Source organism: Mandrillus leucophaeus, unplaced genomic scaffold, assembly GCF_000951045.1.
Source record: "Mandrillus leucophaeus isolate KB7577 unplaced genomic scaffold, Mleu.le_1.0 Scaffold1862, whole genome shotgun sequence".
Lineage (NCBI taxonomy): Eukaryota > Metazoa > Chordata > Mammalia > Primates > Cercopithecidae > Mandrillus > Mandrillus leucophaeus.
In genome coordinates this window covers 156,585-169,282 of record NW_012101879.1, presented here as the reverse complement: position 1 = coordinate 169,282, position 12,698 = coordinate 156,585, and the positions used below count along the sequence as shown (strand labels likewise).

General features: G+C 36.4%; 1 protein-coding gene across 1 annotated transcript; it reads left to right on the top strand.

Moving 5' to 3' along the window:
* Positions 1 to 2,044: 2,044 nt before the first annotated feature.
* On the top strand, positions 2,045 to 9,176 carry OTOL1 (otolin 1). Its single transcript, XM_011977989.1, has 4 exons — positions 2,045 to 2,405; positions 4,402 to 4,491; positions 7,564 to 7,626; positions 8,278 to 9,176. The coding sequence occupies exons 1-4, from the start codon at positions 2,045 to 2,047 to the stop codon at positions 9,174 to 9,176; spliced, it is 1,413 nt and encodes a 470-aa protein (XP_011833379.1).
* The last annotated feature ends 3,522 nt before the right edge of the window (positions 9,177 to 12,698 follow it).

Here is a 12,698-nt window from a genome sequence, read left to right as displayed (position 1 = left end):
TTTCTAGTCTTTTTTTTTTTTTCCTGTATTCTGATAGTTTGAGGTCTTACATTTAAATCTGTAATCCATCTTGAATTAATTTTTGCATAGAGTGAAAGGTAGGGGTCCAATTTCATTCTTCTTTATATGGTTAACTAGCTATCACAGGACAATTTACTGAATAGGAAGTCCTTTCTGCATCACTTATTTTTGTTGACTTTATCAAAGATCAAATGGTCACAGATGTGTGGCTTTGTTTCTGGATACTCTATCCTGTTTCACTGGTCTATGTGTCTGTTTTTGTATCAGTACCATGCTGTTTTGGTTATTGTAGGCTTACAGTATAGTTTGAAATCAGTTAATGTGATGCCTCTGGCTTTGTTCTTTTTGCTTAGGATTGCTTTGGCTATTAGGACTCTTTTTTTGGTCCCACATGAATTTTAGAGTAGTTTTTTTCTAGTCATGTGAAAAGTCACATTGAAATAAATAGTGTTAAATCTGTCGATTGCTTTGGGCAGTATGACCACTTTAACAATATTGATTCTTCTAATCCATGAGCATGGAATGTTTTTTCATTTATTTGTGTCATGTCTGATTTCTTTCAGCAGTGTTTTGTAGTTCTCCTTGTAGTTCTCCAGATCTTTCACTTCCTTCCTTAGATGTACTCTTAGGTATTTTTTTTCATGGCATTGTAAATGGAATTACAATTTTGATGTGATTTGACTCCCAGCTTGAATGTTATTGGTGTATAGAACCCCTACTGATTTTTGTGCATTAATCTTCTTTCCTGAAACTTTACTGAAGTCATTTATCAGTCCCAGGAGACTTTTGGCAGTCTATGGTTTTCTAGGTATATAATCATATTTTCTGCAAAGAGAGAGAGTTTGACTTCTTCTTTTCCTATTTGAATGCCATTTATTTCTTTCTCTTGCCTAATTGCTCTGGCTAGCACTTCCAGTACTATGTTGAATAGGAGGGATGAGAGAGAGCATCCTTGTCATGTTCCAGTTCTCAAGGGGGAATGGAGAGCTGTTGTGAGACCTTATTAGATTAATTAATGTAAGGCATCTACTCAGAGTAGGAACTGTATAAACAGTAGACCTTACTATCTTTATTTCCATTATCTTTACTTTGTTACTATTTATCTTAATTATGGCTGCCTTCTCCTATCAGGAAATGTGGATTCATAACTCTGACTATCTGTTAGCAGCCCCTAGACTGCTAGGAATTGATTGGGAATGGAATACTCTGAACTATCAAAATTTCACCTCATTAGAAACCTTACATCATATCACTTTGGACATTGCCAAAGGTCTTTTAAGAATAACCACATTTTGTCCCATTAAAATAATACAAGAATAAATGTGCATTTCTAGAAAAACTCCCCAAATTACAAAGCAAAGAAGTGGAGAGTTAAATGCCATGTGAGGAATCTAAGGATGTAGCATATATTCAAATTTATTATTTTTAATTGTCTCTCTCCACTTATTAAAATAGATTTTCAAAAATTACTCTCACAACAGGACCATTATCCTTAGTAGATTTAAGGACTATTCCACAGTATTTTTTCTTGAAATAATTGAGTTTGCTGGAATAAACTATTCAGTTCAATATTTTTCATCTCCCTCTAATACAAATGTATTTGATTTCTATAAATCTGAGTGCAATCAGTCAGGAAATTATACACATTTATCTTCCACAGGGTATATGAGCTATTAAGTCATGTTGTATTTATTATAGATCATGTTTGCTATTTGGCAAGATAGTTTGAATCGTTGGGAACAATATATAATACTGAGAAAGCAACCAGAAAGATGAATTGAAGTAAAGTGTTCTTTATAATAAATAAATACATAAAATATTCTGTAGTGATTCAAGCACACATTTACATATAAAATATATTGAAAATATATCATTCTATATTATGCATATTGTTCATTCTTATGGTTCATATACATATATATTTCTTTTATATGAGTATATATTTATATCACTTAGTCTTTTCATTTGGACCTCATGTAATATGTATATATTTTCCTATTATATCTTTCTTCCAGCCTCAAATATGTGGATGTTTTCTTGGCTTTGTGCTATTTTAATTATTTTGGCTATTGCTGGCATGAACACAATAGCAAAGACCACACCATATACCAAATTTACGAAGAAATTTGAGGGAAGAGAGATGCCAAAGGGTCTAAAACCATCCAGTGGCCCACCTCCAGAAGAAGAAACCCTCTTCACAGAAATGGCTGAAATGGCAGAACCAATCACCAAACCCTCGGCCTTGGATTCTGTCTTTGGCACTGGCACTCTCTTTCCCTTTGAAAACTTCACACTTGACACAGCTGATTTCTTTTTGAATTGTTGTGATTGTTGTTCACCTGTACCTGGCCAGAAAGGAGAACCTGGAGAGACTGGACAGCCAGGTATTTGAAAATATAAGAAGTCATGTTTCTCACTTGTACATCGGTAGAGTTGAGAGGTAGGTTGTGGGGTGAAATTGCCCCAAGAGTTTCTACGTTGTCATGCAAATGATAACAGGTCTAGGTGTCACATTGTTATAAAACCAAATGGGTGCTGTGTTGCCCAATGTGGTAATTAATAAATATTAAAATTAAAATTGAATAAGGTAAAAAATTCAGTTCATCAGTCACATTAGCCACAGTTCAAGTGCTCAACAGCCACTGTATTGGACAGCACAGATAGCTTTTCCATCATTGTAGACAATTCTACTGGACAGGGCTGGTGAGAGCAAAGTCAGGGATTACCATCCCCAGCATGGTGCTGTGGTTCTTTAAGATGCACAGGTTTATTACCAGTACAACTTTTTCATTAGTGGCTGATTTAAAAAGGGTAAATGAAACTTCTGTTGCCTTGCAAGAATGTGTGCTGACTGATGGATTTTCTGAGTGCTATTTGTAGTTAGGATTAGAAATGGAATGGCTCCGAGGTGGAGAATAAAGCTTAGGATTCCATTTGCTTCCCATTGAATTTCTGAGGCAATACTGTGTCGTTGCCCAATGATTTTCTCAATTGAACACCATGGTTATGTATTTCAAGATTTCAGATGTCTATAATATATACATGATGAATATGCTCTCAGCTTTATTCTAATACATTTCAGCTTTTACATGTCATCTAGAAGAGAATTCAAGGTAAAGTTAAGATCAGAATGCCAACTTAAAATTCACCATTCCCTGAGGAATTTAATGCTATAAACTCAGCAATTATACATCTTCACCAAGCTTTTCATTCATTTCATCCCATTTTAGGGACCCTTTGGGAAATGCGGTTAGTATTTATGCAGAGCTGCAGTAAGGAGTCAAGGAGATGGGCTGTAGCTTGGGCACCAAGATATCAGGATTGCTAAAACATTACTGAAAATTTTAATGAGAGTGAGAAAATTATATTTACCAGAAGTCTTAATATTCTATCTGGCTGGTAAGCTGCTAGGGGGTGCAAATTCCAAGGGCATGGTCAAGTAGACACAGCTGGTTGCTAAACTATTTGCTAAGGCTGTGACTTCTGTAACGTCAGGGCTTTTGTTTTACCCAGTGGTGGATTTAGCTGGGCTGTTCTCAGGGTTCATTCTCTCCTCTAAATATATATGACAAACAACTCCAAGGTGTGCCAAGTTATTACCCTGCCTGGGGAGCTCATATGTCTTAGTCTGCTGGTTCTGCCACAGAGCATAGTGCTTAAGAGCTCAGAATGCTGAGACTATCTTGGTCCCACTTAGGGAAGCTACTCTGCTTTAGGAAATCTTAGTCCATTCTTTGGGTCTTGGCTTAATGCCATTTTCTCAAGGAAGCCTCTGATCTTATCAATTAAGTCCTCAGTAAGATCTTCGTATTTTTCTTTATGTCATTTACTACAATTTGACAATTTCTATGTATTTGTGTGGCTATTTGTTCAATGTTTGTCTTCCATAGACTCTCAGCTTCATGAGAGTAGGGACTGCTGGAATATTGATGGCTGCATTCCTAACACCTTGCGAGGTGCTTGGTGTATAGGAGACCTCAGAAATAGTTAATGTATGAATGAGCAAGTGAATAAAAGGCAAATGCAAAGGTGCTAGGTGTTTTTACTTCCAATGTGAAAGTGTGGTCCACATGAGGTTAAGTGTCAGATTATCATTTTGGTCCCGTTTGATATAGTGCTGCTTCCCTGAATCATTTCATCACTGCCATGAATACAGTGACAAGTACTAATGGGCTCACTTTATCTATTCAGGTACTACAAAAATGCAAATCAGACAAACATTTTGCCCTTAGGACTCTGTGATGGTTTATTCTCACTCAGATGTTATCATTAGGTCATTGATACTTATTGATTGCAATAAAATGCTTTTTTTCCCCCTTATCTAATGAACTTCAAAAGAGAAATTTTATATTCTGATGTGATTTACAATCCCATTTCTAGGTGCTAAAGGAGAGGCTGGAAATTTGGGGATCCCAGGGCCACCAGGAGTTGTTGGGCCCCAAGGCCCCAAAGGCTACAAAGGAGAGAAAGGTAGGTAATTCATTCATGTCAAAACTCAAGGGACATCCTGCATAATTTTTCAGAAGAGCAATTTGCTACTTAAATACTAGATTCTTGAAGGTGAGTCAATTTAAAAAAATGTAAATACTTGGTAAAACACATTATATTTGATATAAATATGTTAACTTTCTAAATAGCCAACTGAGAAATTTTAAACTTACCTGGGAACATTGCACGCCTGCATTCAGGCACACAGATTGTCACACAGCTTTTCCATCTCTCATTGGTCACCTGGCTGACCTAGTCACCAGCAGCCATAGAGTGGGTAGTCTCTGGGGAAGGGTACAGAGATACCCTTCCTGTACATGCTCATGTGAGCCTACTTCCTTTGTATGCAAATAACTTTATATTAGATGGAACTAACTAGAGCAGGCAATTCTCTGAATATTCAATTTAGGTGGATAGTATGCCTGCTAAAAGGAATTTAATATATCCCTTGGCTCACTCTGAAATCAGAGGCAGTGTCAGTGGTGGGAAGACATCTTAATTAAAACAGAAGTAATCAAGCTTATAATAACGACATTGGGCCAGTCATTTTCTTTCACCTGGAAATTGAAGGAGATGAACTAGATATTTATTTATACCTTGTTTACTATCAAAGAAGATTTGTCATTATGAGTGCCTTTATAGCTCTTTTCAAGCTCAGAAATTCTGTAATTCCATAGGTGTATCAGTAAAGAAGGCTTTCTGCCCCAGGAAATCCCTGGTTCTATAAGTGCTTAAAGGTACTGAAGGAAAGCTACAGATTCACTAGGATATTTAGAAATTCCTAAGTGAATACCAGCAGCCTGTAGAAATACCATATATCCATCAAGTTAAATGTTTCAGCCTCAGTGTCACATGTCAAAAGACCTAATACCATCTATACATCACCCTCCACATGGCTCAGGAACTGCCTAACTCATTTCTGGTAGAACATTCAGTGAAGTAATTACTCAAAAAAGATGCTAAGGGAAGAGAGAGCTACTTCACACTTGTCAGTTATGTGATTTTCATTCTTGGAAACATTTAATCCTTTTGTGCCTGAATTATGTTAGCAGAAAACCTTGTGAAATAAAGATAAGCGATGAACCTCCCCAGTGATTCATACATTTTGGAAGCTAGACTTCTGGAAGTAGAAGAAAAAATAGGGAAGAGTAATAAAATAAGGTTCTTAAGAACACACTTTGATGAAGGATCAAAAGTAGAAATTCATTCAGTCGTTCTTTATAAAGTAGCAACTGTACTTTCCTTTCACTTCCAGGCTTAGCTTGGACTCTTGGTTAAGATAGAAAGTTAGAAAAAAAAATGAGTTGAATGATTCCATTCTAGTTATCATGACCTGGTTGAGTAAATTAGGGGAAGCAACTAAACTTTTTAAAAGAACTCAAGAACTAGCATAACTCTGTGTGGTGAAGGTTGGTATTTGAGTATTGGCAAAGACTAGGAATAGAATCGGCTCTTCTCTTCCATTTAGGGCTGGGTTCTCTCAAAATGCATCCAGTTATTTTCCTGATGGTCTATGGTTTAATTTCCAAATTTTCCTTTTTATGCAGAGTGGTGTTGGGGTAGCTAGCAACTTAGAAAACTCTGCTAAATGACCTATAGTGGGATTTCTCTAGTTGTTCTTATGAAACTGGGGGGAGTCTATTCTCACCACTTTTAATTTGGCTTAGGATTTATTTTTTCCCTCACAAAAATAAAACAAAAGATGTTAGTTATATCATAAACAATATAGGTAGCAAATTGATGCCAACCAATGTTATATGTAGTTGTATTTGACTCTGTCCAATCCTTTAAAGTTTTTCATACTTCAGCTTCTCTTGTTGATAAAATGATGACAAAAATATCTTCCCTATTCTTCTTGAAAGGCAGATGCTATAAACTTTTGTAAATTTAAAATTTTCCAGTTGATTAAATGTGTTATGTTATATGAACCTGTGTGTTATAGAAGAAGGTGTGTTAATGTCAAGTAAAAATTATGTTAAATAAAAAGGCTGGATTAAGTAAAGAAAAGGTAAGAGCTTTGAACAATTATCTGCACCAAGTAAATGTGTAATAAGAGTGAGATATTATCAATACTATTATTGTTGTTATGCTAATTTATAGTTGAAATCAATTCGGTGTGACTGAACTATAATAGTATGGGCTTTTAGTGAGGCCCAATATAAAACTATATTTTGTGGTAATATGACAATTATCTGAAAATACAGATGTTTTCATTTTTTTCAACTATAAATTCCTACAGTCCTATACTTACATGGATGCTCCATATAAAGAACAGGTTTTTTTTTTCCTGGACATTTTTTTGTTATCACTAGTTTTATCCAACTGCAGGATGTTGTGCCCTGTGTTTAAACTTGTAGGGAACATGGCATTATTTCTGAGGCATTGTGGCCATATAAAGAAGGCATTTTAACTTTATTCAAAATTCATGTTGGGAAAAGCATGAATACTTACATATATAATACAAGCAGAATGTCATGAGTTTTATGAGAGGTTTGAAGAGCCATGGAAATGCTGAGGGCAAAGATGAATTCTGTTTGAAGGGATCACTGCCTCCAGATCTCTTTTAAATAGTTTACCTGTTGAAATTAATTATTCCTAATGACCCTCAATACATTTATTTATTTATTTATTTTGACAGAGTCTCACTCTGTCACCCAGGCTAAAGAGCAGCAGTGTGATCTCGGCTTACAGGAATCTCCACCTCCTGGGTTCAAGTGATTCTTGTGCCTCAGCCTTCCAAGTAGCTGGGACTACAGGTGTGCGCCACCACACTCAGCTAATTTTTTGTATTTTTTGTAGAGATGGGGTTTCACCATGTTGGCCAGGCTGGCCTCAAACTCCTGACCTCAGGTGATCCACCCGCCTCGGCCTCCCACAGTGTTGGGATTATAGGATTGAGCCACCGTGCCCGGCCTACATTCTTTTTCCACACAATTTTACCTTTAGCCCATTTTGGTTAAAGAAAACACTGGAATGTGACATGGTTGTGAGAGGAATATTAAATATATCATAAATGATGTAGTTGGTAAAAAGTTAATCTTGATATCATTTTAGGACTCAAAGGAGAACGTGGGGACCAAGGAGTTCCAGGATACCCAGGAAAACCTGGAGCACAAGGTAGAACATGAAATGTATCTACTGTGTACAGTCATGTGCACAATATAGCCCTTCATTCTCTTCCTGTTTGTATTTAAAATTATTGGGGAGGTAAGCTGAAAATACAAATTACTGTTCTTCTTCTAATAATTCGGTGTACTGACTTGATGAAGGAGAACCAGTCTAGGAATTTGGAGACCAGGTAATAGTATCTGTGTTCTGCTTCTCTCTCCAGCTGTCAATGGAAAATAAAAATCCCTCACTCGTTCTGGGTCTCAGGTTCCTTGCCAATAATAATTTAGGCTCGAATGGACAATATGGGGGTTTAGGGGAATACCTGGGTTAGGCCAAAATGCAAAGGGTAATGGAATACAACAATCAACTACAGTCCTAATATTCTTTATTATCTTAAAAGTAAAAAACTAAAATAACTAGATATATGAAATCTGAATATAACCCACTGTTTCTTGGAAGCATTAACTATTCCACTTCTAAGAGCATGGCATAATATAAATTATTCATTGTCAGAGCCTCCTAAGCACAATTTTTACTGAGGCAAGAACCAGGTTTCCTAATTAGTAGGTTTGTTTCTACTTTTTTGAGCTCTGTGGTAATAGCATGCTGCTTATGGCCTATGTGGTCCTTAAATATTATTTTAATTTTCCATTTCAGGTGAACCTGGCCCTAAGGGAGATAAAGGAAACACTGGTTTGGGAGGAGTGAAAGGACAAAAAGGCTCCAAGGGAGACACATGTGGGAATTGTACCAAAGGAGAAAAAGGAGACCAAGGGGCTATGGGCTCACCGGGCCTGCATGGAAGGCCTGGAGCCAAGGGAGAGAAGGGGGAGATGGGGGATAAGGGCTTCTGTGGAGATTCTGGGGAGAGGGGAGGAAAAGGACAGAAAGGTGAGGTGGGTATGAAAGGAGAAAAAGGTAGCAAAGGAGACAGTGGAATGGAAGGCAAAAGTGGCCACAGTGGTCTGCCTGGGGCCAAAGGTGATCCAGGGGTTAAAGGAGAAAAGGGAGAGTTAGGTCCTCCTGGTCTCCTGGGACCTACTGGGCCAAAGGGTGACACTGGCAGCAAAGGGATCCGAGGCCCCATTGGGAAGAAGGGCTTTCGGGGCTTTAAAGGCTCCAAGGGTGAGGTGGCTAGAGTGCCCCGGTCGGCTTTCAGTGCTGCTTTGTTAAAGCCTTTTCCTCCTCCTAACATCCCCATCAAATTTGAAAAGGTTCTCTATAATGACCAAGGGAATTATAGTCCTGTCACTGGGAAGTTTAACTGCTCTATTCCTGGGACATATGTTTTTTCCTACCATGTTACGGTGAGGGGGCGACCTGCTCGAATCAGTCTGTTGGCCCAGAATAAGAAGCAGTTCAAGTCCAGAGAAACTCTCTATGGTCACGAAATAGATCAGGCCTCTCTCCTCATCATCTTGAAATTAAGTGCAGGAGACCAAGTCTGGCTTGAAGTGTCAAAAGATTGGAATGGGGTGTATGTCAGTGCTGAGGATGACAGCATTTTTACTGGGTTCCTTCTGTACCCAGAGGAAACTTCTGGAATTTCACCATAAATTTGTGTCCTGAATCCTGTAGTTTAGATTTAGTGGAATAAGTCAGTTAACATAGAGTAGTGCCATTAAAAAACAACTTCCATGTTTTCAAGATTATAAAAATAATACAGAAAAATTAAAAGAAGTCACCTAGAGTCAATTATTATTACTATTTTAAGGCACCTCCTTTAAAAATATTATATGTATTTGAGAGCATATGTCTACTAACTTTGTAGCTAGCTTTTAAAATTTAGCATTATAATATTAGCATTACTTATTCAATTTAAGTACAATAATTAATATTTGTATACAAAGTATGAATGGGATTTATAATTAATAAATACATTCTTACTAAATATCTTCTGTATCTCAGATAAATGTGTGTCACTTCTTTCTGTGTGAATTGTAGAGTATGACAGCAAGTTTTTGACTCTCTTGGGTGGGTTGCCTTCTGACAAAATGGAACTATTCTCATGTTAGTTTAATTCATGGAGATGACACAGAAAGGGTGGCAAAGACTAGCTAACGGATATTTAAAATTTATCAATGTGTAAAGGTTTGCACAGAAAACTTGTATTATATGGACTTGTGTGTTGGGTAAAATGTAAGAAAAAGTTGATAATCATAGTGAAGATGAAATCATTCATCAAATTATTGTGCTTAGCAGAACTGAATGTCCCCAAAAGAATCAAGAATAAAATGAAATCATTATTGATCTGAATTTTTGCCTTTTCTTCATGATAGAACATTTAATTAGGATAAATTCTTTGGCATCATTATCATCATCTCTATAATAATTAATTCCAGTTATTTAGAGATAACATTGCTGGAGCAGGTGGGGATTTGGGAGTTCATTTGCAATGCAAATGTATAATAATTGTGAATATTTGATAATTCAGTGGTTTCTTTTTTCTTTTTTTTTTTGAGACAGGATTTTGCTCTGTAGCCCAAGCTGGAGTGCAGTGGAGCGATTCTGGCTCACTGCATCCTCAACTTCCTATGCCCAAGCATTCCTCCCACCTTAGCCTCCCAAGTACCTGGGACCACAGGACTTTGTCACCATGCTTGGCTAACTTATTTATTTATTCTTTATTTTTGTATAGATGGAATCTCCCTATGTTACCCAGGCTGGTCTTAAACTCCTGGGCTCAAGTGGTCTTCCTGCCTTGGTCTCCCAAAGTGTTGGGATTACAGGTGTGAGCCACTGCGCCTGGCTGGTTTAATTTTTGTAAAAAAGAAAATTTACTGAATCCAAATTGAATTTGGTTCTATGAAAGTATAGTTATGCAGATTTGCAAATCTTGGTGCATCAAGACAGGGAATGGGTGATAGAAAACTTTCTGGTCTTGCTCTGCCTACTTTGTTGCACTGCCTACTTCGGCAAACATCATTCACTTTATATATATTTTTTTATATATATGTATATATACACACACACTTGTATATACACACACATATATACACATATGTATATACACACATATATCTATATACATGTGTGTGGGTATATATATACACACATATATATACACACATATATATGAGTGACAGTCTCAAAAGTGAATGATGTTTTTATACACGTGTTTCTCAAACTGTGTTCAGAGGAATATCATTTCTGGAAGTTGTTATTATGAACTACTGGAAAAAAGTGGGTTCTGCATCAAATGACTATTGGAAGTACTATATTCTGTCTTCCTATTGTAGATCTATGAAGCACATTAGTGTAGTCTCAGATATTCCACAGAAAATAAGTTTGTTTAATTTTGTTTTATCCAATGATCACATTTATTTTGGATATAGAACTGATCAAGTAACATACTGTGAAAGAGCATTCTGTAGTATATCCATTTTGGAAATGTTGCATTCGTTTCTCATTTAAGGATCCAACAGGGGTACAGTTAACCCCTGATGTTTCTCCCTTTCTTCAGCAGTTCCCCCCTGTTTAGAATGTAATATTGCTTTAGTTGTAGTTGTGCTTGTATTTGTCAGAGGGAGAATAAGATAATTTGCAAGTGATTTAAAAAGTGATACTTATATTTAAAATTTTTTCTTTTTCCAATTAGAATTGAATAATAAAGAAATTCAGGAACTTAGAGTTTTGTCTCTTATTCATAAGTTCTTATTTTTATTTTTTTTTCTTTATGTCATTTCTATGAGTGGATTGGAACAATTTGGGGAGGCTGAGAGACAAGCAGCCTAGACTATAGAAGAAAAAAACCACACCACAGGATGTGATACAAAAGAGAACCAGACAGAGGGCCAATAGGGCTACAACAATTCATATGTAAGATTTGGGGTATCAGTCAGCATCTTCCACCAGTGTTTGTGGCTGACACTTCAGAGGAAGTCTGGAGTTATAAGCTCAGGGTTAGGGTCCAGGAGTAGTAGTTGATTATGAATTCTTTCTGGGGCATCCAAACCAAGGAAGTTGCTGTTCTCTGGTAGTGGCTTTGGGAGGGAGGTTCTAGGTTCTTCATGCCATTTTCTCTATGAAGGTGAAGAACTGGACAACTGAGTACCCCCATCTTTCAACGACATTATGTCTCCCATTTTCTCAAAAGTAGAAAAATCAAGGAAAGTAGAAAAAAGAATATAAAATTCAAATCCCATCCCAAGGATTTGAACACAACTCCTACCCTGTTCCTACCCTGATGATTACCAAATATACACACCTGAATGCCAGCCCTGAGTACCAACTGCTTAAACTGCTGAGAGTGAAATGGACATCCCAAGCTTAACATGACAAAATCAAGCTGCTCCTCCCATATTCTTTCTTAACTCACATAATGATAAGTTCTGTTCAGCTTCTCAGGCTAAAACCTTGTATCACTTGATTTTTCTCTTTTATACTTAAATTTAATTTGTCAGATAATCCTTTGGTGCTTTCTTCAGAATGTGTACAGAGTTTGAGGAATAGTGCCTCTTCACTGCCACAACCCTGGGTCAAACTACAGCCAAGTATTGCAATAACTTTGTAACTCCTCTCACATATAAGAGATCCAAGGCCCAAATGCAAATAAAGCTCAACATACCACATGTTGAAATATTTAAAGTTTAAAAATGAAGCTAACAAACATTTATTTAAAATATCCTCTATCCTTCTACTTTGAAGTATAAGCATTTTTGTTGAAACAAATAGAAAATAATGTTATGGCTTTTTACATGATTCATAGTAAACAAAATATCAAAAGTGACTTAATTACTATGGTGTATGTCTAGGTGTCCTAGTAATAGGCAGGTAATATTTGAATGAGTAATAAGACAAATACATTAATTCATAAATTACTCTATATTTACCCATAAATGTTATTTTTAAAACTTAATTTCAGAAAAATGTGATATGTTTTGTAATCAAGCTTTCCATACAATACATGTTCTGTTGACAGTTTTTTCTTTTTTCTTTTTTTTTTTTTTAAATTTATTTATTATTATTATACTTTAAGTTGTAGGGTACATGTGCATAACGTGCAGGTTTGTTACATATGTATACTTGTGCCATGTTGGTGTGCTGCACCCATCAACTCATCATTTACATCAGGTATA

What these genes read in the sequence shown, in the direction of transcription:
- OTOL1 (XM_011977989.1), top strand. Translation starts at nt 2,045, where the DNA reads ATGTGGATGTTTTCTTGGCTTTGTGCTATTTTAATTATTTTGGCTATT. An exon ending in TGGAGAGACTGGACAGCCAG is followed by an intron (nt 2,406 to 4,401) that starts GTATTTGAAAAT and finishes TCCCATTTCTAG; the next exon opens with GTGCTAAAGGAGAGGCTGGA. An exon ending in AGGAAAACCTGGAGCACAAG is followed by an intron (nt 7,627 to 8,277) that starts GTAGAACATGAA and finishes TTTCCATTTCAG; the next exon opens with GTGAACCTGGCCCTAAGGGA.